General features: G+C 61.7%; 1 protein-coding gene across 1 annotated transcript; it reads left to right on the top strand.

The window, feature by feature from the left end:
• Positions 1-652: 652 nt before the first annotated feature.
• LOC311441670 (diacylglycerol kinase beta-like) lies at positions 653-21457 on the top strand. The gene is made up of 25 exons (XM_084530065.1): positions 653-784; positions 5282-5507; positions 6864-6940; positions 7838-8003; positions 8738-8977; positions 9425-9595; positions 10331-10380; positions 11409-11483; positions 11563-11682; positions 12465-12582; positions 12680-12768; positions 13152-13268; positions 13346-13444; positions 13518-13631; positions 13727-13800; positions 13933-14007; positions 14105-14190; positions 14409-14498; positions 14686-14846; positions 15852-15916; positions 16373-16463; positions 19197-19398; positions 20365-20485; positions 20565-20625; positions 20858-21457. Exons 2-25 carry the CDS (start codon positions 5441-5443, stop codon positions 20954-20956), a joined length of 2628 nt encoding a protein of 875 aa, XP_084386191.1. The 5' UTR covers positions 653-784; positions 5282-5440; the 3' UTR covers positions 20957-21457.
• Positions 21458-22564: the final 1107 nt, after the last annotated feature.

Raw genomic sequence — 22564 nt, 5'->3', positions numbered from 1 at the left:
GGGCTGAACTGAGCCAGGCTTCAGCTGGCGCAGCATTTCGGGCGGTCCGGGGTGCAGAGCTCGGCCAGAGCTGTCACCCTGCTCCTCGCCGCTTGTCTCAAGAAAGTTCGGGCTCAGCCGTGGGTCCCCTTCCCCTGCTTTTTTTTTTTTTTTCGAAGGAGGAGAGCTGCGCGCATCTTTAATTAGCACAAATTTAGAGAAACACAAATAAAAGCCATGCCTGAAATAGTGTCGCCCCCGAGCAGGAGGGCAGCCGCGTCATGGAAAGAAAATAAAACCGCTTTTTATCTCTTCGGGCAAAATTTTTTTTTGGTGTTGTTTGTCTGCTTTCCGCGGTTCTCTCCGGCCCTGGGGAAGGAGCCCCCTTGGCCGCGGCTGGGACGAGCCCGAGGTGCCGGGGCACGGCTCCGGGGACCACGAAACCCCCCCCCCCCCGGGGGCCGAGAACCGGAGCCGGGCTCGCCGCGGGGCAGCGCCGTCGGGGGGCGGCCGGGCCGGGGGCGAGGCGGGGGCCGCTCCCCTCCGCCCCCCGCCCGCCGCTCTCCGGTACCGGCGGGCGGAGCGGGGCCGGCCGGGCTCGGTGCCGGCCCTCCTCGCCCATCGGCCGGCCCCGCGGCCAGGCTCCACCTTCCGAGGGGGCCGCCGAGCTGTCAGGCGGCAGCACCGGAGCCGCCGCCGCCGCCGCCGCCGCCACCGGAGAACCCCCCCCCACCCCGGGGCTCCGGAGCCCCCCCGCCGCCGTCCTGCCGATGGCCCCGCTCGCCCGCCGCAGCCTCGCCTCCACGTAAGGCTCCACCGGAGAGCCCCGGGGCTGGGGGCTCGGGGAGGGGAGCAGCGGGAGCCCCGATCCGGGCCGGGGGAGCGGGGCAGCCCCCGGGGGCAGCCCCCAGCAGCCGCCGTCCCCGAGCCCGTCCCGGGGCTCCCGGCTGGCTTCCAAGGGGACTGGGTGCGAGGGGACCGAGCCGGGATCCCCCGGGCGTGGGGGGAGCGGGGAACGGGGTGGGGGCCGGGGGAGAGGGGCACCGAGAGGCCGGCGGGGACGGGGCAGCATCCCGGTGTCCCCGGGGGATGAGAAGATGGCTGCCTGCGAGCCTTCGAGGCAGCCCGGGGATGCCCGGGGAGGCTCCGTGCCACCACTGGTGTCTGGAGGTGCGTCGGGTCTCAGCGAGCCGCACGCCTCGGTGGGGACGCAGCCTGAGTCAGCCCTCCCTCGGCGTCGCCAGGCCAGAAAAGCCCGTCGGTGCCTTCCTCGGCAGGCCAAAAGTGCTTGCCGTGGAGGGCAGGAGGTACGAGGAGGCGCTCGGCGAGCCCGGCCGAGGGAAGGAGGCCGCCCGCAACTTGTTCTTCTGGTTGCGTTGGGGATGAAAGGGGAGAAGGAGCAATTTCCGAGCTCCCGGAGAGAGGTGTTTTCCCACACCAGGTGTGGCGAGCCCATGGGACTCTGTGCCGTGGGGTTCCCCGGGGCAGGCAGTGGGGTTTTCCTGCGCCCGTGGTGGGAATTTGGTTTGGGACGGGCTAGCTGATGGGGCTGGGGGTGCTGAGCACCTGCTTCACCGCCTGTCTCTGCAGGAGGCTCCTGTGCACGCAGGCAGCCGGGGACCTGGGAAACGTCCTGCTCAAAAAGCGCCCGAGCTCGGATCCAGGCTGCTCCTAACTCAGCGAGGGAAATTATTCTGGAAAAAGGCAGAAGTCGGAAAGCGACGGCGGTGGGTGGCTCTCCTCCCCAGCTTTGCTGCTCCTCTGAACGCAGCAGCCAGGGCTGGGGAAGGATCCCTTAGCGAAAGGGCGCCTGTAGGGATGTGTAGGGACGGACGAGGGATTTGAGGCTGCGCACCCATGGGTGCCCCTGCCAGAGCGCAGGGACAAGGCAGGGCAGGGGGAGCGGTGGGCAGCTGGCACAGCGCACAGAAAGGAGCTGCGTGAGTGGTGCTGGGCACACCATGCCGGCTCTAGCCCTTCGTGATGCCAGCACGGCTCCGCACCAGGGCGCTCGGCCCCACATGTGTGTTTTGGTGGTGGCGTGGGGCCGGACAGCGGTGGCACTGGCTGCATGTGGGGAAAGGAAAGGGTAACGTCCACCACAAGGGAGCTGTGGAAAGGCAGAAGGGGAAAAACCCACCCAGCGTGTCCACCCAGGCTGGTCGTGGCACGGCTGGCACAACGCAGAGGGTGCATTCTCGTGTGATCGCAGAAAATACTTGGAGCGTGACTTGGTCGGGTTTTGTTTGCTGCAGTGGGACAGGAGCGATTTACGCCCCACCCCCTGCCCCAGGGGCCTCTCCCCAGCGCACCACAAGCAGAGGATGGTCTGTCCAAAAAGATGGGTCGAGCAGGCTGGAAAATGCCATCCCTGCGGGAACCCGTGCCGCCCGTGTCCTGGGAGGCAGCGCTGCGGGGACTGGCTGCTGGGGCATGCCTGGCTCCAGCCAGCGGGCTCAGCCTTGGGGTTAGCAGGATGAGGCCCCGCTGGCATCTCCGTCAGGGGCTTGAGCATTTCGGGCCCTGTGAGGCCAGGCAGGAGCCCCGCAGGCGGCTGTGGAGGAGGCGAGGCGAGGCGAGGCGGCCGCCCACAGGGGGTGAGGGAGCGCGTCCCAAGAAGCACTCACAGCAAGGGTAGCCCAGCATGATTTGTAACCCCAGCGAGGCTGCTATTTTTAGGAAGAGGCAGATTTTGATTTAATATCGCCTAATTTGCCGCTGACAATTCAGAGGCCGTCCAAATAAGCAGCAGCTGGATTCCTAAGGAGGCTTTCTCCTGCCCTTCCTGAAATCCACGGCTGACATGCCAGAAGTGGCATTTGTTGTTCCAGAAATTGCTGGGGGAAAGCCCCTGGGGACGGCCCAATTAGCTCCTCTTAGCTTCGCTTTTCTTGCATTGCTTCATGGCGCCCCACAACCTCTCACTAAAAGGAACAAGAGGTATTTTTGCTGCCACTCGTCGCAGGAGCACAGGGCTGTCTGCAGGCTGTGACTGGCAATAGTCCTGGGTTGGCGAGTTTCGGTACTTCCAGAGGCAAGGAAGGGAAACTGTTCAGGTTGAGGTGTAAATTGAATTTTTCTGCAAAACCCCAGACCTCTGGGAAGGGGGCAGTGCCTGTCCCAGGGCCGCAGCCCAGCCAGCAGTGAGTGTCCCCAGGACAGGCAGCCCTAGCTCCTTCAGGGAGCTGGAGGCAGCAGGCAGATCCCCCCCCCTTTTCCTTTCCTTCTGTAGACTGAGCTAGTTCGACTCTCTCAGCCTCTCCTTGTATAAATTTGAGATAAAACATAGTTTCTGGTCCAACTAAACAGCTCGTTTGCCTGGAAACAGAAAGCCTGTTTGCACTCACGGAGGATTTCTGACAGACTGCGTTCTCCTGAGCCAGCCTCGGGGGCACCTCGCGACAGACGCCTCGTCCTGGAGGTGTTCAGACACAACATTTCGGCTTCACCCTGGGGTGAAGATCCCTGGGAAACCGGTGCTTGTGCGGGCAGCTTTCTGTAGCCAGAAGGAAGAAGCCCCACGAGCCTCACGCCCTGCCAAGCCCAGGGGACAAAGAGCAGGGGTTCCTAAACCAGTGTCCCCAGCCCCTGCCGCGGTCCTGTCAGCCTGGCAGCCCCATGGATAAGAAGTTTCCCTGAGGGACGGATGTGTCCCTTCCCTCTGTCACCGCCTTGGCCCCTTCTTGTAGGGGAGGGCGAAGCAGCCGCAGGGAAAGGGGTTGGGGGAGCCCAGTGCCCCGGGCACAACCTGGTGCCTCCGCAGGTGACGAGCTGCAGGGGCTTCTCCAGAAAGCTGCTCTCTTCTCTGCCACAGTGGCCTGAACCTCGTTTGCTTCCCCAAACCCCAAAAGTGCCTTGCTCATACCATGCGAGCATCCCAAAGTCTTGACGCCTGCACTGTCCATTGAAGCGAAGGGAGGGCAACGTGCACGTGCTCGTTTTTAACACTCCACCGCCCTGGCAGTGATGGTTCCCTGCCCTCTGCAGGGCTGCTGGGGAGGTCCAGCAGCAAAGCAGGGCTTGCTCCAAGCTGCAGCTCCCAGCTGCCAGCACCTCCGCCTCTCAGGCTCATTCAGCTCCAGCAAACGTGTGCCACGGGTGGGTGCCAGCCACACCGGGCTCTGCTTTGTGTCTCCCAGACGTGCAGGTAGCGCCCGCTCCGGTATCTGGAAAACCAGTCCCAGGCAGCCCCCGCTCTGCTTTATCCACTTACTCCTGACCCCGCAGCCAGCACTGGGCAGGGAGCTGGCCCTAAACCCGAGATCTAATTGCTCCTGTCTGCTCCTTGAAGAACAACCGTCTCGAGGGCCGCCTGCGTGTCCCCGGGATGCTGACATTTCCCCCTCGGATCTCAGCAGCTGATTTGGTTAAGTGAAGAAGCTAATAAATTTTGATGCCTGCAAATTGATCGGCTGGAGTCTGTCACTTCGTTTGAAGCCCTCTGACATTTCCTCTGTGGCACAGCTTCTCCTAGCGCTTTTCTTCCTGCGGGTTCTCCCGCACCCAATTTTTAACACGGGTTTTCATTAGAAATGATGATCGGCTGCAGGAGCCAGCTAAAGGCCAGCACCAGCTCTGTAGACGGAGATGCGATTTGTGAATTTCCACTTTCATTCACATCTTCTGCCCTCCAGGCATCGTGAGCTGTGTCTGTTGTAATTAACAGCATTGTTCCTTCTGCTTGTATCGTGTTCAATTTTCTGGAAATTGCTGATGGGAGGACTCCAGCGAGGGGCACCAGGGCTTATATCACTGAGCATTGCCCGTGTTGTTCCCATTGCCTTGGGAATCCCCCCTGCATGTGGCAGTCTCTCCAGCAGGACAAGTCCCAGGTGCAAGCTCTGGGTGCTTGGGGCCAGCAGCAGTGCCACGGTGCCTCGGGATCACTGCTGGGAGAGGATGCTCATGGGTGATGCTCCCCAGCGAGCCTCCATTTGTCCACCCCGAGCAACCCCACATGCCTGGTTGATGTCCAGCTCCTTTTCCTGCTGCAGCAGTTGCCTTTTCCTCAGCTCATGACCTCCACAGAGCCGCATCCTCCGGGTGCCAGGAGCAGGGACCAGGCTGCTGCGAGGAGCCGGGCTCCAGCTCCGTGCACCCACACTCTGCCTCCATGGATCCCACCCCTCCATGGGTTCCTAGGTGGGAAAGCACCCGTACCCCCTATTTCCAAGCTCACCAGCCCCGATGACCGTAACTATGGCTGTTTCTCCCCCAGGAGGAAGAGCTGAAGCCAGGAGGAAAGACGTGAGCTGTGGGGACAGCACTATTGACACCGGCCTCTCTTTCTTTACCACCCCAGGGAGGAGGCTGCAGGACGGGCGGCGCTCCAGCAGCAGCTGCTCTGAAGCCCTTGGATCTGCTGCCCACGGGACCGGAGCCCTCTGCAATGCTGATGTGAGCCTGGGCAGCTCCTGGTGTGGTTGTGGGTGGCCGTGGGGTGGCCCTGCTGTGCCCCACGATGAGCGACGGGGGCTGGATCTCGCTCAGCCCGGCTGAGTTTGCCCAGCTCCAGCAGTACACCGACTGTGAGTACCGCGGCTGGCTGACGCCCCTCGGCTCCCTGCCTGTGTTCTTAAGTATCCGGGGATTTTTCCTGCGGGGTTTGGGTCTGTTTGGATGGAGTTGGGGTTCAGGGGGCTTGGCAGGGAACGTCACCCACAGGGGTGCCCAGCCTGCGGGTTTCAAGGGAAGCTCCACCCTGGCCACCTTCCCGTGCTGGCACGAGGAGAAAACCCCAGTTACCCCCACTGGAGGTAGTGAGAGATGAGAGTGGAGCTGCTTTAAAGGAAAAAAGGGCCCTGTCACCACCCTGCAGTGGGGAGGGGACCCTTGAAGCCAGCACTGCCGCACCCAGGAGCGCTGCGGACCCCTTCCCACAGAGCCCCCGCGACGTGGGATGCGGCAGCGCAGACGTGCGCTCGGCTCCATCCTTCCAAAGGCTCCCACATTCGTGAGCAAAACGAAATGCCAGCAAGGAAAGCAGGCGGGCTTTTCCCAAACATGCAGAGCTGCTCTACAGCTCGGCTCGGGTTGCCAGCCCTCTGTGATAATTTTACTTTTGCAGAGAAGGAGTTTTGCTTTTGCAGAGAGCAAATCGTGAGCCTCATAACATTTATGCAATCAGAGAATCACAGAATGGGTTGGGTTGGAAGGGACCTTGAAGATCATCTTATTCCAATCCCCTGCCCTAGGCAGGGACCCCCCCACCAGCCCAGGCTGCCCCCAGCCCCATCCAGCCTGGCCTTGGGCACCTCCAGGGATGGGGCAGCCACAGCTCTTTCCCTTCCCTTCCCTTCCCTTCCCTTCCCTTCCCTTCCCTTCCCTTCCCTTCCCTTCCCTTCCCTTCCCTTCCCTTCCCTTCCCTTCCCTTCCCTTCCCTTCCCTTCCCTTCCCTTCCCTTCCCTTCCCTTCCCTTCCCTTCCCTTCCCTTCCCTTCCCTTCCCTTCCCTTCCCTTCCCTTCCCAGCAGCAGGGCTTTGACCCCGAGCAGGACGGGGCCGCGGGCAGGGAGGCACGGCAGCACGGCCGGCATCTTGTCCTGCCTCTTCAGAGAGCGGGCTCTGCGGTATTTAATCACAGGCCATAAAACACCATCTGCAGTGCCGAGTCCACGCACAGCGTCTTCATTTGGTTGATCAAAGTTTGGCAAGCGAGACTCGCTCGGCAAGCAGGGGGCGGCTGCAGCGCGCCTGGCAGCGGCTCCGGAGGGGCTGCTGGAGAAGGAGCTGGTGTTTTGTACAACTGTGAATATCCTTCCCTTCTCCAGCCATCGCTCTGCCACCCTTGTGCGATCCCCAAGGGGCTAATCATGGAAATGGAAATGTTTTGAATGCCGGCACGGCTTTCAAGCGTGCAGAAGTGCAATGTCTTTGTCTTCCCCAGACTCCACCAAGAAACTGAAGGATGTCCTGGAGGAGTTCCACGGGGACGGCGTCCTCTCGAGGTACAACCCCGAACAGGTATGGCCCGTTCCCCTCCAGCCTGCTCGGCCGTGCCGATGCAGGAGATGCTGTAGGGAGCCCCCAGATCCTCAGCTGGCTCCCCAACCCATCCCACCCCCTGCCACCGGGTCCCAGCACTGCAGGACCCTTGCAGAGAGTGTTCTGGGGCATCTCCTTGCCAGGCAGAGGCAGGGAGGGGGTTTGCTTTCTCCAACCGCTTACATACACTTCCCCCGGAGCAAATTATTTTGCTGTTGCCAGTGCAAGGACCCAGCAGGCCCTCCACCTTGTCACGCTTGCCAAGGGAAAGCCAGGGTTATTTTTTTTCAAGAGGTGCTTTTAGAGAGTCGTTAGTGTGCCAGCATGACAGAGCCTTTTCAGAGGGGCTGTAATCATGAGAAACGAGGTGAAATGAGAAAATCCACAGGCTGAATGCAGCGAAGGGGGGGCAGCCAAGCTACCCAGCTATTTAAGCTCACGGTGGGGCTCCAGGATGCCACAAAGGAGATTTCTCTGTGCTGTCCCCAAAAACGCCTCCAGCCCTGGTGGCACCAGCCCTAGCATGGCCCCAGCACGTGGGCAGCCTGCGGCCCCTTCACATCCTGAGCTCCTGTGGAACAGGCACAGGGCCAGGGGCGTCCCAGGCGGCATGGGGGGGACGTTTCTCCCCTTCTGATAAACCTCCGGGCTCCTCTGGGCCTCGCCGTGGTGGCCCTTGCCCGCTGCCACCAGTGGGTGTCTGAGGGGGTGTCTGCGGGTGCCCAGCACTGGGGCTGCCGCGTGGAAGCTGGGTGCTGGGGAGGCAGCACCCGGTTTGTGGAGGGGGCCCCACACGCGGCAGCAGGGAGGGCAGGGGGCTCTGCCCCCTCCGCGTGCCCCCGGCCTCCCCCACAGCCTTCCCTCCGCCCTCCCCAGCCCATCGACTACGAGGGTTTTCGGCTCTTCATGAAGACCTACCTGGAGGTGGAGGTGCCCGAGGAGCTTTGCCAGCACCTCTTCACGTCCTTCAAGCGGAAGATATGCCAGGCATCCCCCGAGGCCCAGCGCCAGAGCCCCGGCGTCCCTCAGCTCGGTGCACTCGGTGAGCCGCCTCTGCCCCCACTGCTGGGTGCCCGGGGAGGTGACACCGTCCCCGTAGTGGCACAGGGGCAGGGGCCACGGTGGGGACGCTGGGTCCAGCCCCAGCAGGGCTGCCACAGCCTGGATCCGTGCCATCGGCTCCCCCCAGCTCTGCTCTGCAGCAGGAAGGATGGGGCTTTCCCTAGGATGGGGGACCCAGGGGGGCTTCATAGCACTTAATCCTCCATGCGTTCAGAGCCAACATCACTTGATGCTGGCATCTCCATCCAGACCGAGCTGGCCTGTGTCCCTGTCACGGCTACCGACGCTGGTGGCCACGAGGTGTCCATCCCCTGTGCGCAGTGGGGTCGTTGGCTGGGGGCTGAGCACCCGACCCGATGGCTCCGTCCCCTGCCTGGTGGATTTGCAGCGTGTGGAGACATCTGCCGAGAGCTATTTAAACTGCAAAACCGATAAGGAAAGCCTGCCCTGGTGCACACAAAGGACGTGCCAGCCCCTTGCACAGCGGTGGTCCTTCCCCCAGGGACATGGTGGGAGCCACCAGCCATGCCAGAGGGTGGGGGGCAGCCGTGGTGTGGGACCCCCAGGCCAGGATGCCAGGCAGCTTGTGGGCAAGCAAAGAGGATGCGGTGGCTAGCAGCCAGCAGCTGGGCGGGCAGGGGGCTCCTGGAGGACAGGGCTAGTGGGGGAGGCAGACAGGTGCCCCACGCCCATGGGGATCCATCCTTTTTGCAGGGATCAACGGAAAAACGCTGCTGAGTGCCCTCGGGCGGCACACGGCTGAGCCCAAGGGCTGCCACAGCAGCACGGCCGAGCCACCGCCGGCGTCCCTGAGCCCGGCATCCATCGCCAACGCCTCGCCCAGCTGGTCCCGGTCATCCTCCCAGAAGTCCACCACTGGCACCCCCTCTGCTCACAACTCCTCAGGGTCTTCAAAGGTCTCCTCGGGTTCCCTGCTCAGCCCACAGTCGCCAGGTGAGCTCGGCCAGGGCTATGCAGGGGACGGGTGGCAGGGTGGCTCCTGCGGGATGCCCACACTGCCAGTGGCATCCCTGGGGCAGCAGCGGTGACTTTCCCAACCGGGCGGCTCCCCAGGGCCTCAATACCTTTGCTTTGCACACCGATGCCACCGGTGCTGAGCCACAGAGCCACTGCCACTCAATGTCTTAATTACCTGGCAGCAGTTCCTAGGGAGAGAGGTGTTAACGAAGTGACTCACTGCTGCGCTGGGAGCGAGCGTCCATCTGCTGCAGGTGACACCGGCAGTGCCAGCGTGGGTTGTCCCCTTCCCTGGGGACAGGTGTCATCACTCAGCCCCACATCCACCCATGCCGCCCGAGTCCTGTGGAGCACCCCAGAGAATCCCGCAGCCCCCTCCTGAACATGCAGCCCTAATTCTCTCCCCTCCCTCCCTGCCCGCAGGCTCGAGGAGCTCAGAGAAGAGGTTGCCCTTCAGCCTCCGGAAAAGCCACAGTGCCCTGAAAGCTGCCCCCACGCACCCCCCGGCCTCCCTGGCTCAGGTGGTCTACTTGAAGGACATCGTCTGCTACCTGTCCCTGCTGGAGAGGGGACGGGCAGAGGACAAGCTGGAATGTAAGTGGGACCCCGGGGGCCACAGGCTGCCAGTTACTGGGTGAACTGGGAGGAACTGGGGGGAACTGGTTCCTGGAGGAGGTGCAAGGGCCAGATATGCTGCGTCCTCCTCTCCTGTCACCCCTGCCCCAGGCCAGGCCGTGGCAAAGATGAGACCATGGGAAGTTTCCCCAAAAAAGAGCAATATTTCAAAGAGGGAGACAGTGAAGTGCGGGTGTTTGCTGCTGATCACACCAAGGGATCGTTTCAGACGTGGTGTTGTAATTAACTGATGGAGGCACGGCCGATGGCCACTGCAGGGTGGGCTGGGCGCCACGCGCTCCACTGGGGACGCACTAGGCTGGCTGCAAGCCTGCGGGGCTGGAGAACAAATGTGGGGCTAGAATTAAACCCTCGTGATCCCTGCTTTTGTCCACCACCACCACCCCAGTTTTATTCCCTGGTATTCCCTGGGTTAATGGCTGGGTTAATGGTGATGGCTGTGGGCACTGAGGGATGCAGAGCAGGGTCCTGCCATGACCCTTCCCACCAGGATCCCAGAGGAAGGCATGGGCACAGGCTGCAGCAGCCCCACAGGTAGGTGTGTGGCCTGGCACACATTTATCTTTCCCTCCTGTTGGAAATTCAGACCCTTCCCCGAGGAAAAGAAGGGACAGGAGCACGCGGTGTGGGGCAGCAGGGCATGGGGGGCCATGGGCCAGGTCCAACCTGCCACGGCTTTTCTTCTCCCTTCAGTTATGTTTCGCCTCTATGACACCGATGGGAATGGCATCCTGGACAGCTCGGTAAGCCCAAGGGGAGAAGCCTGGGGTGATGCAGGGTGTCCTGTCCACGGGTGCAGGCGGGCTGGTGCAGGGCAGGCTGGTAGCACAGAGGATGAAGGCAGGACAGGATAAGACAGGACAGGACAGAATACAATACAATACAATACAATCATTAGGGTTGGAAGAGCCCTCCAAGATCCTCTGGTCCAACCACCCCCCTACCACCAACGTCACCACTGAACCCTGTCCCCAAGCACCACATCCAACCTTTCCTTGAACACCCCCAGGGACGGTGACTCCACCACCTCCCTGGGCAACCCGTCCCAGTGCCTGACTGCTCTTTCTGAGCAGAAATGTCTCCTCATTTCAACCTGAACCTCCCCTGGCACAACTCGAGGCCGTTCCCTGGTCCTATCACTGGTTACCTGTCAGAAGAGGCCGACCCCCAGCTCCCCACAGCTTCCTTTCAGGCAGTTGCAGAGAGCAATGAGGTCTCCCCTGAGCCTCCTCTTCTCCAGACCAACCCCCCCCAGCTCCCTCAGCCGCTCCTCACAGCACTTGTGTCCCAGGCCCTTCACCAGCTTCGCAGCCCTGCTCTGGACACGCTCCAGGGCCTCGATGTCCTTCTGGCGGTGAGGGGCCCAAAGTCACAGAGCGTGCTCCTGCTCTGCAGCATCTGGCAGCAGCTAAAAAAAAAATCACCCATGGCCAATGCTGGTTCCAAGTCAGGGGCCTGTATTTGAGAAAAGGAATTTTAGTGCACAGGGAAGAAAAAAACAACAACAACAACAAAAGTGCTGTTTTCTCTGTTTTCTGCGGGTATTTCCCTCAAAACCCCTTGTTTTGCCAGGGTGGTTTTTCCAATGGATAACCCAGTGCAGTTTTTGGGGTGGGTTCTCCGAGCAAAAAGCAGCTCCCTGCCAAGAGCTGGGATGCTGCCAGCCTGCGGCTTGCGTGGGTTTGTGCCCAGGGCAGTCTTGGGCACCTCAGTGCCTCTAAGGCCTGCGGCTGCCCCTCACCTCCCGGCATGGCCGTGTCCCCGTGCGCAGGAGCTGGATCGTATCATCAACCAGATGGTGCACGTGGCCGAGTACCTGGAGTGGGACTCCACCGAGCTGAAGCCCGTGAGTGCCCAGCTGGGGCCCGGGGGGACTCGGGGCCGCGCGCCGCAGCGCTGTGCCACCGCCTCTCCCCGTCCCACAGATCCTGAAGGAAATGATGGAGGAGATCGACTACGACCACGACGGGAACGTGACACTGGAGGAGTGGATCCGGGGCGGCATGACCACCATCCCCTTGCTGGTCCTGCTGGGCATGGAGATGGTGAGGCTCCCCCTCACGCTGCCACCGGGCCCTCTCAGAGCACCTGGAGGAGGCCGCGGCACCAGGAGCCACGGGAGGGCAGCCTCCCCTCGGCAGCCCACATGGGCCTGGCTTTGCTCCACACCATTGCAGCGTGCTGCAGTTCCACGCATGTTTAACCCAGGAGACGAGCACCCAAAAAAATGCCAGGTCGCTCTGCTGGGGCGGGATCCCAAGAGCAGAGCTCGGGCAGTTTCCACCCTCTTTATTTCCCCTTCCCGTTTTTTCGTCCTGCCAAGCTTCGTGTCTGCAAGGTGCATCCAAGTCCCTGGACGCCTTATGACAGTTTGCAGGGAAAGTTTGGGCTTTTTGCCAATGCTGGGGTTTGCTTTCTATGGAGACGCGAGCAGGCAGATTTTCAGGCAGGAAAACTCAGCCCACTTAAGTGGGTCCTGGGAAGTATTTGCGCCCAGATTTAGGAGATGTGCTCATCCAGCGAGGGTTTCAGCTGGCTTTATTTGCTCTCCCTGCTCAGCAAGCAGCTTTGCACGGCAAATAAAGTAAAGGCGACGTGAAGCTGCTTGCAGGGAGCCAGTGTCTGGTGGGGGTGATGTGACGTGGTGGCGGTGCCCTGGCCCCAGACGTGGCATCACCTGCAAAGTGTCCCCGCTGCCTGGCCAGGAGCTGAACGTCCCTGGGGAGATGTGCCGAGCATTGGGGGCAGCATGGGTGCGGGGGGGACACCAGGGAGGGAAAGGGAACGGGGAATGACCCCCCCCACGCTCTGCCCTGTTGCCCTGCAGAACGTGAGGGACGACGGGCAGCACGCCTGGAGGCTGAAGCACTTCAAGAAGCCTGCCTACTGCAACTTCTGCCGCACCATGCTGCTGGGCGTCCGCAAGCAGGGCCTCTGCTGCTCCTGTAAGTCATCTCCCCAGGACGTCCCAGCACCCCATCCCCGCCGGCGCCCAGCAGGGCACCCAAGGCTCATGCTCGCCTCCTCCTTCCCTCCTGCCAGTCTGCAAATACACTGTCCACGAGAGGTGCGTGTCCAAAGAGATCGCCTCCTGCATCAGCACCTACGCCAAGTCCAAGAGAAACACCAATGTGAGTAGGTGGCCGGCGCACAGCACCTCTCTGGCCCTTCCATCTCCTGCCCCATGGTGTCCTGCCTGTTTTGTTGTGTGTTTTTATGTTTTTTTTTACTCCCTGGGGTTTGCAGCTCTTGCATGTTCCCAACCTTGGGAGCCCCATCCCTGGCTTGGTTCCACAGGGGAGCAGGTGCTTGGAGGGGGCTGGTGGCCCCCGTGTGCTGCGCAGGGCAGCAGAGACCTGTCGTGGCTGTGCCGGGGGGTGCTTTGGGAAGGGCAGTGGCAGCATGCACCCCTGTGAGACAGCCCCCCCGAATCCCAAATCCAGGAGGCAGCCACAGAGCCAGAGAGGAGGCTGGAGGGCTTGTGACTGCAGCATCCCCCCCCTGCCTCTCGCAGGTGATGCAGCACACCTGGATCGAGGGCAATTCCCCCGTCAAGTGCGACCGGTGCCACAAGAGCATCAAGTGCTACCAGGGCATCACCGGCCTGCACTGCGTCTGGTGCCAAGTCACTGTGAGTGGGCAGGGGCAGGTGGGCTGGGGGGGGCTGCGCCGTGCCTACACCCCCGTGACACCACTCCCTGCCCCCAGCTCCACAACAAATGCGCCTCTCACGTGAAGCCGGAGTGCGACGGGGGCCCGCTGCGGGACCACATCCTGCTGCCTTCCTACATCTGCCCGGCGGTCCTGGTATGTGGCCCCACACCCAGCCCGCTGCCCTGGCCCCACGGCCTCCCCACCCACCCCTCGCCCCGTCCCCCAGGAGCGTCAGTCCCACTGCCGGAGGTCTGAGAGCGACTCCCCCGCTGGCACCAGCCCCGAGGACAGCCAGAGCTTCAAGTTCAACGCCACCACAGCGGATGGGCAAGGTCTGCAGGTAGGGTCCGGCACCGGGCCACGGGCAGCCCTGCCAGGCCAGGCCCCATGAGGGCCAGGCGTTTGCAGCCTTCGTGCTTTCTTTCTGCCTCGTAGATCAGCCCCAGGCCCGGGACGCACCCCCTGCTGGTGTTTGTGAACCCCAAGAGCGGAGGAAGGCAAGGGGAGCGGTAGGTGTGCCCCTGTCCGGGGATGGCATCCCTCCCTGGCCCCACCGCCGGGGTCTGCGTCCCGTTGGGATGCCCCAGCCGCCAGCTGTGGACCCTCCTCTGTGGCACCCCTCGCTCTCTCTCTTTCCCCAGGGTCCTCCGAAAGTTTCACTACCTGCTCAACCCGCGGCAGGTGTACAACCTGGACCGTGGCGGGCCCACTCCCGGGTACGGAGGTGCCGCGGCCACCGGCAGCCGCCCCAACCCTACCCCGGCACCCCCCTGCCCTGCTCCGTGACCGCCTTTCTCTCTTCACCCTGTCCAGGCTGAGCTTTTTCCGGGACACTCCGGATTTCCGCATCCTGGCCTGCGGAGGGGATGGCACCGTGGGCTGGATCCTGGACTGCATAGGTGAGCAAGCAGCGGGGACACCGTCTGACACCTAGCCTGGCTCCTGCAGAGCGTCCGTCCCCGTATCCCCTGCAAGAGCTGTGCCTGGGCCCTGCCACCCTAAAAAGCTCCTGGGCTCTGCTGGCATGAGGAGGGACATCCAGAGGAGCAGGGAACAAGCCCAGCCTGGGCGCTGCCCCTCCAGTGCTGCCCCAGATCTCTTTCTCCTTGCTCTGCAGACAAGGCGAACCTGCTGAAGCACCCGCCGGTGGCTGTGCTGCCCCTGGGGACAGGCAATGACCTGGCCAGGTGCCTGCGCTGGGGAGGAGGTGAGACTGTGCGAGCGTTGCCCTGGGGGGATCCAGCCCAGGGGTGCCCCTGCATGTGCCCATGGGGTGCCATCGCGGGGCAGCACCTCGCTGGTAGCTCCCCCACCAGCCCCAGAAGCATGCAGCACGGCTCTGCTCCCCTTCACCCTCCTCCACCCTCCTCCAAGGCCTCTTCTGTCCCGTCCAGGCTACGAAGGAGGCAGCCTGATGAAGGTCTTGAAGGACATCGAGCACAGCACCGAGGTGATGCTCGACCGCTGGCAGATAGACGTGATTCCCAGCGACAAGGAGGTCAACGGTGACCCTGTCCCATACAGCATCATCAACAACTACTTCTCTATTGGGGTGGTGAGTAGCAGGGCCACCCGAATGAGGCTGGCCAGAGCAGGAGCCCTGCAGAGCGCCCCGGCACAGCCACAGCCCCAAACCTGCCTGGCTCAGGGCTTTTGGGGTGATCCCTCAGCCCCTGGGAAATGCTCCTCAGCTGGAGCGAGGCAGCCCAGGATGCCAGTTCCCACCACCTGTACCCCCCTGCTCAACCCCAAAATGCTCTGAGGCAGCTAAAAACACCTCTGGTGCCCAGGTAGAGGCCCGGGGGTGCCACCTCTGTGAGGGCACTGCCAGTCCCCGGCTCCTCGCTGCACCCAAAGGGGTGGGAGCGCCATGCTCCCCAGAGCCCTGTGCCATCGCAGCCAGCCCCAAAAAGCCAAGCTGAGCACAACGTGGGAAAGCAGGAGCAGGGGGCAGGCTCCCCATCGCCTCCTCTGCTCTGGGGTGCCGGGTGGTGGGCAGGGAGCCTTTGGGTTGCAAATGACCCCTGAGCTGGGCTCAACCTTGGGCTTCCCCGCGTCCCCCCGCCCTCTCTCGGCAGCATTTCCACTTGGAGCCTCCATGAGGAGGGAAGGAGGCCAAGTGTGCTAATTGTGCCTTGCTTAACGAGCCCATTCAAAGCTCTGCGAGCAGCCCTGGCCGAGGCTGCCCTCTCAGTTACATGGGAAGTGCCCGCAGCAGTCCTGAGCCCCTCTAACAAGCCGCCACCTCGTCTGCTTCCAAGGCCCACGTGTGGCTCTGCGGCAGTGCGGGGCACCCCGGTACACCCCCAAAATGTTTCCCGATGGCCTCAGGAGCCTCATCCCAAAGCCAGGCCCCTTTGTCCTGCTGGAGCAGTGCCCAGCTCCGTGCTGGGGCTGCATGGCCTCGGGTGGTGCGAGTGGGGCTGCCCCACAGAGAGCCGCGTGCTGGGGGCGAAGCACTGAGCTCCCGCACCCCATTGCGCACACGGGGAGGGGGGGCTCTATTTCCCAGCCCTCTCACTACCGTGCTGTGGGTATCTCTGCCCTCCTCTCCGTGCAGGATGCCTCCATTGCCCACCGCTTCCATGTCATGCGAGAAAAGCACCCTGAGAAATTCAACAGCAGGTAAGCGCTGCCCGGCTGCCCTGCCACTGCCGTGGGGCTGCCCGGGGTCCCCTGGCACAGAGGGGATGTGCCGGAGCCCCCTCCCCTCCCACCACCTCTCGCAGGCTCCTCTCGCCCCTCTCCCCGTGGGACGGGGCAGTTCACATGGCAGGCTGCTCGAACTTGGCGGCGCGTCTGCCTGCGTTCATCACGCTTTGTAATTAGCGAGGAATTCAGGACCAGCAGGAGCAGGCTGTGCGGCGAGGGCAGGGCAGGGAGCAGGTCACGGCTAGCCGTGGTCCTGCCAGAGCTTCTCAGAAATGGCTCCGCTGGGGGAGGCCAGGGGAGGCAGGGGTGGCTCACATCCCCACTGCGGTGGCTCCAAAAGGGTCTTGCAGCCCCTCTCACTGCCTCCTGCGGGGCTGGGGGGGAGCTGCTGGCCCCAAGAGGATGCTCTCGCTGCTGCTTGCACCCCAGGATGAAGAACAAGCTGTGGTACTTCGAGTTCGGCACGTCAGAAACTTTCGCCGCCACCTGCAAGAAGCTCCACGACTACGTCGAGGTGGAGGTGAGTTTCCAGGAAGGGGCCTGGCTCCATCTGGGAAGATGTTTTTTGGGGGGAGGTTTCGCCAAGGTCTCTCAGTCGCTGTCCTTGGAGCTTCGAGGAAAGGGTGCCGGGACAGCTCTGACACCCCGGGGTGGTGGCAGGACCTGGATGTCCTCCTGTGGGACAGGCGTGTACAACACCCAAACCTCTGCAGCCAGGCTGATAACGATCAAAATAATTAATTAACCAAATAATTAACAATTAAATTACCAAAGAGCAGGAGCAAGAGTTCCCGCTTGTCCAAGCTGAAGCATCCCACAGACCTGCCACCCACCTCAGCAGCTCCCTGTGCCGAAGTCCCCTCGTCCCCTGCCCTCTTTGCTGGCACACCGAGGGAGCAGCCCTTGGTGCTCCCCGTGGGATGTGCTCAGCAGCAGCGTGTTGGGGAGGGTCTCCAGGGGCCGGGCAGGTCCAGGGGAGAATTTTGTTAAAGTCTGTGCGTCGGCGAGGCGGCTGCTCTGCAAACACAGCCCGCAGCTCCAGCGAGGAGCTCGCTGCAAGGCCAGCCAGCTGCAGGCAGAAGAATAGCCCTGTATTTTTCCCCTTCCAGCTGAATTTGAGAGTGTGCCTGGAATATTCTCTCTGTAAACTCCGTGTCTGCTCACAGCCGTCTTTGGATTACATGGAAACAGCCTTTAATTAGAGGAGGGAGGAGGGACCGCTGCGTGCCAGCGGTTGCTAAGAGCTCTGTCATTTTGCAGTTTGCATTGGTGGGGTTTGTGCTGGGCTTTGCTGCAAACTTCCGGCTCGCCTTATCTCTGCGTAAATGCCCCCTTTTAGAACTGATTCTCGAGGGCTACAGGAAAAAAAAAAAAAAAAAAAAAAAAAAGAAGAAAATAAAATACAACTGGCCGCGCTGCACATGGAGCTGTTAGTGAGCGTGGCATGGGCATCCCGGGCAGCCAGGAGAGCTGCTGAGTGCGAGGAGTGTGTGAAGAGAGGTTTTAAAGCCTGTGTCTACACGGGGAGCTCCAGCCCCTGCTAAATCCTGCAGGGCTCCAATTCTGCCCTCCAGATGAGACGGGGCAGGAGCTCCTGCCTTGCGCTGCCCCATCAGCTGCTAGCGCCACGCACGCAGGTGCCCAGGAGGGTGAGACCCCAGCCCCAGGGCTGGAGGATGCCCCTGGCGCTCCTGCCGTGCTGTCAGGAAAGCGTTAACCCAGCAGCTTTTTAAGTTGAAAGTAGCAGCAGCCCGTCCTCCCTCCAGCTCCGAGGCAACTGTCATCCGTGCAGAGAAATGGCAGTTTTGTTTTGGAAATTGGCACTCGCTGCGGTACAGCTCCTGGAAATGAATTTGCTTTTTCCCCAGCTGCAAATTTCTACTTCCAGCGTCGCTGCCAGCACGCCGTCAGCTGCCCCAGCTCAAAGAGCCCATTGTAGCACGCTGGCATGCAAACAGAGGAGGGCTGCAGAGGGAGAAACTGCTCCTGCTCACTGGCCCCGCGCCAGGGTGCGGGTGTGCGGCAGCGTGCCCGTGCCTGCAGCCCCCCAGGACTGCACCCCCAAGTCCCTCAATGGATTCGTGGAGGTGCTGCTGTGGGTGAGGTGCTCAAAGCCCATGGGAATTAACACCTGGGGTTGGGAAGGGGGCGAGGCTCTGCCCGGCCAGAGCACGGGGTGCGTCGTCCGCAGCGCCGCGAGGAATCGCGGACCGCTTGCTCAGCGTCCGCTGCTTGAAGCCTCAGTCCCACAAGTCGTGGTGTTATTAAAACGTGCTGGGAAATAAGTGAAACCCAGCCTGAGAGAGACATTTTTTTGCAAACCAGGAGATGATTCCTGCCTTTGGCTTTCACGGCGAGGCTAAAAATAAGATCACGGACACGAGGGGAGGCAGAGGAGATCTGAACAAACAGAGATGCTCGCTTGTGTATGCGCCCATCTCTGCCGGCCAGCAAGCTCAGCTACTGAGGAGTGCTTATAGAAAGTGTATTAAAAATAAGCTTGAAACCTTCACTCAGCTCAAGCAAAACAACAGGAGTCAAAGCAGCAATGGGGTTTTATCAGCCAACTCACATTCCTCTTGGCAAAGCAACACAGGGAGCAGAAATTCCTTCACATCACCAAAATGCAGGGAAAATGTGCCGGTGTTTGCTGAAGTGTAGCCTAGCAGGTAGGGAGCAGATGCTTGGAAAGAAATACAGATGCTTCAAGGAAAATACAGATGCTCTAGCGAAAATGGAGTTGAAAGTGAGAGACGGCTGCTTCCTACGGCAGTCCTGACTTCAGAGGGGTGCAGACAGAAGAGCTCTTGTTTCCTCAGACCTAAGGCTCCATCCTCCCTGGTGGAGGACGAGGTGAATGCCGTGTGCTGGGCGTCCTGAACGCAAGACCTGCAGTGAAGGGCTGCGTTGCCACATCTCCTGCTACCATCCATGCAGGGTAGCCACAGCCACCAGATATTTCACCCTTTTTAGGGTGCTTTCAAATCCATTGGTCCTGCCGTGTGAGCGTGAAGTGCCGGACACCGGCCTGTGCACCAAAACTGGACATTTTTCCTCCGTCATCTTTCTTGTAATCCCTTCCCAGAGTCATTTCTCGTTCCCGACAAGGCGAACGGTTTGGAGTTAGCCACACTCCGGGGTTTGCAGAGCTCGGGTGGGGCAGGGGGAAGGGGGAAGCTCATGCTGGAGGAGCTCACCAGGTTTTTATGGGGCTGGGCTGGTCCTGCTTGCTCAGGTGTCTTGTGTCTGGCAGTGTGACGGGACCTTGCTGGACCTGAGCACCACTTCCCTGGAGGGCATCGCCGTCCTCAACATCCCGAGCATGTACGGCGGCTCCAACCTCTGGGGCGAGACCAAGAAGCAGCGCGGCTACAACCGGGTGAGCAAGAAGGCGCCGGAGAAGCTGCACGCCACGGTGGTCACCGACGCCAAGGAGCTCAAGTTCTGTGCACAGGGTGAGTGGGGAGGTCCTGAGGGGGCCCAGGGAGGGCTCCCTGCCAGCTGGGGAGGGCAGGGGGCTCTGCCCACCCTGGCCTCACTTCTCCAGGGCTGCTGGTGCCGAGGAGGGGCAAGAAGCTGCAGAACTGGCACAAGAGGCTTTTTTTTAAGCTTCCCTCTGCCACAGTGCCATCAGCCTGGCTGGCTTCTTGCGGGAACAGCTCATTCGCTGCGAGCTCCAGCTCCCGGAGCCAGGGCACCTGCAAGTTGCAGAGGGAAAAAAGCAGCCCTGCACTCCCCAGGGGCACCGTGCCCACCTTGTACCCCTGCCCAGCACCGTGCCCGCACCCCGGCCACCTTCTCGCAGCTTCTGCCTTGTTACACCCAGCACCGATGTGCAAAGGGCTAGTGGGGGGCCGGTGCTGGGACCTGGGTGCTGTTTCAGGCAGGGAGATTTACACTCCTGAGATTTTGTGGGAGCTGCCTGCCCGACACAGGGCACTGAGCCTATCGGCTGGGGGGGCTCGGGCGAGCTTGGGGGGCTGGGCTGTGTGCGGGAGCGCTCAGGCCACCCATGAATGAAAGCCAGACGGGTTCAGGATGGAGAGCTCAGACTCGGATGGTTTCCTGGGCCAGAGGCAGCCTGCCAAACCCAGGGGACAAAGCAGGAGCTTTGCTGTAGGCTCTGCTCTGGAGCCAGACCCGGTATTTTGCTGCTGTAGGCAGACGGCTGGCTGTGCCCTCCTCCGGCCAGTGCTGCTTGCTCACAGTCCAGCTCCAGAGGGGGGCTTTTTGGCACTGGGCTTGATGTTAAATCACTTTGAAAAAATGAGCACGCTCTCACTAGCCACCTGGGGAGCATCCCCGGGGGCTGGTGCTGCCCCTGGGCCCCACCATCAGCCAGACGAGGCGCAGAGGGGATGCCCCAAGCAGGGATGCAGGAATGGGATGGTTCAACCCCAACTCATGTCCCTCTCTTGCAGACCTCAGTGACCACCTGCTGGAGGTGGTGGGGCTGGAGGGCGCGATGGAGATGGGGCAGATCTACACAGGGCTGAAGAGCGCAGGAAGGAGGCTGGCCCAGTGCTCGTCTGTCACCATCAGGTATTTGTCCCTGTCCCGGCAGAGCGCCCAGCGGGCAGCGAAAGCTGGCACCTGCGTGACCCTGCACTCCCTCTTGCAGGACCTCCAAGCTGCTGCCCATGCAGGTGGACGGCGAGCCCTGGATGCAGCCCCCCTGCACCGTGAGTCCCCGGGGAAGGGGCGGCGGGGCCGGGGGTGGCTCAGCTCCCGGGGCTTGGTGCAGGAAGGCTCTGTGCCCCTGCTCCTGGGTGCTGAGCTGCTCCTTCCTGGGCTGGCTGGGGTTGCTCTGTGGGGCCCCTGAGTCAGGGGATGCTCGGTGCCCGGCCAGAGCGTGACTCACCCCTCAGCTGGTTGGGAGCTGCTCGCCGATCTGTGCTCTTCGTTTATTTTTAGGTCAAAATTACACATAAAAGCCAAGTGCCGATGCTGCTGGGCCCTCCCCAGAAGAGCAGCTTCTTTTTCCTGAAGAGAAGAAACCGAACTCGAGATTAACCCGTGCGCAAGGAGCTGCAGTCCAGAGGCACCCCGATGTCCCAGGGCTGGCAACCTTCATCTCCGCGCCTCTCCTGACCCCTCTCTCTGCTTTGGAAATGCCGCCTCGGAAAGCAGACCCAGGCTGCGAGGGGCAGGAGGGGCTCCCGCTCACCCCCAGCCCCCACACCGCGGTGGGGGGACAAAGCCACCCCAGCCCCATGGGGATGCTTTGCCCTGGGAGGGGCTCAGCGGCTCCTTCCCAGCCACCACGGGCGTTTTCTGCAGCCGGGAGCGGAGCGATGGGCACAGGCAGCCGGGCGTGCAAGGAGCGCGTTCGCTGGAGCAGCGCTAGGACTGTTTTTTTTTTTCCTTTCCCTTAATTTAAATAACTGCCCCCTTCCTCCCGCAGAGCTGCAAACGAACGTGCTCCTAAGGAAAAAAGCCAAGCTTCACTTATTTATTTGTAACCCTCCCGAAGGACACTTGGTGTTTTGCTGCACTGGCTTTCTGTCCACCAGACCTGCGCATCCGAGAAGTTATTTATTTTCGTAGCCCAGGGGAGACGGCATCCTGACCCTTGCTTCCCTCGCTGCCACCAGAGCAGGCTTTCCATGCCTTCGGCTAGCTTTTCTGGGTTGTTTTGAAGCAGATGCAAATGCAGTGTTCGCTCTCAGCCCTGGAAGCTGCTTCAGAGAGCACAGCCTGTGGGGCAGGTTGTGCAGGGATAGACCTTGTTTGGGACCTGGGACGAGCCCAGGGCAGAGAAAAGGAGCGGGCGTTGGGGTGTGGGAATGGCCAGGAGGGACCTCCTGGGGAGCTGCCAGCCCCCAGCAAACCCCAGCTCCGGGTTGGACTTTGCGTCTGGGTTTGTATTTATGTATTTATTTAACATGTTTGGGGCGGGGGGAGGCTCCAGGGGTCGCTTCCCTTTTACGAGGTGAGGTTGGACACGAATGCCACCCACTTTCTTGCTGACCATCCTGCCAGTGCTGCATACGTGACACCTCCTGCCTTTTTTGGGGTGGCTCGATGGGGAGCTCCCCATTGCCCCAAACCTCCCAGCTCGTGCAGGAGGCTGGGGACAGGTGCTCGGCAGCTCCTCTCCCTGGGAAGTGTCCCCTTTTTGCACGTCCCCAGCTGCTTCACCAGGACAGTGCCCTCCCAGCGGGGACCAACGCTGGGTCCAACGCTTGGACACTGCTGGGTCGCTGCGAGGAGCAGCGGGAGCAGCTGGCCATTGGTTTTGTCACAGCCACGTCTCTCCCTGAGCCACCCCAAAGCCAAGGATGCAGACCTGAGACCCAGCTCTTCTCCCAGGACACTACGGGGACGGAACAGCAGACACGGTCACGGAGGATGCCGTGGTCTGGGTGCATTCCCTGGCTCACAGCAGCAGGACCAAAGCCTAGGAAGGCTTGCTGCCTCTCCTGCAGGCACCAGCTGCCCTGCACACTGGAGCGTGGCTCCCAAATCAGCCTCCCCTCCCCAGCAGCTTCCCCGTACCCAGTGGGGTGCCCTGCTCTGCTGCCATCGTTATGTTTCAGAGTTAACAGCGAGCTGAAAGGGAGTCGTTCGTCATCCTCCTCGGGTACAGACACGGTGGCTGCAGGTCCTGTGCAAGCCCCT

Source organism: Aythya ferina (assembly GCF_964211825.1).
Source record: "Aythya ferina genome assembly, chromosome: 9".
NCBI lineage: Eukaryota > Metazoa > Chordata > Aves > Anseriformes > Anatidae > Aythya > Aythya ferina.
The sequence above is the reverse complement of the archived record's forward strand: the minus strand, read 5'-3'. Positions and strand labels throughout refer to the sequence as shown.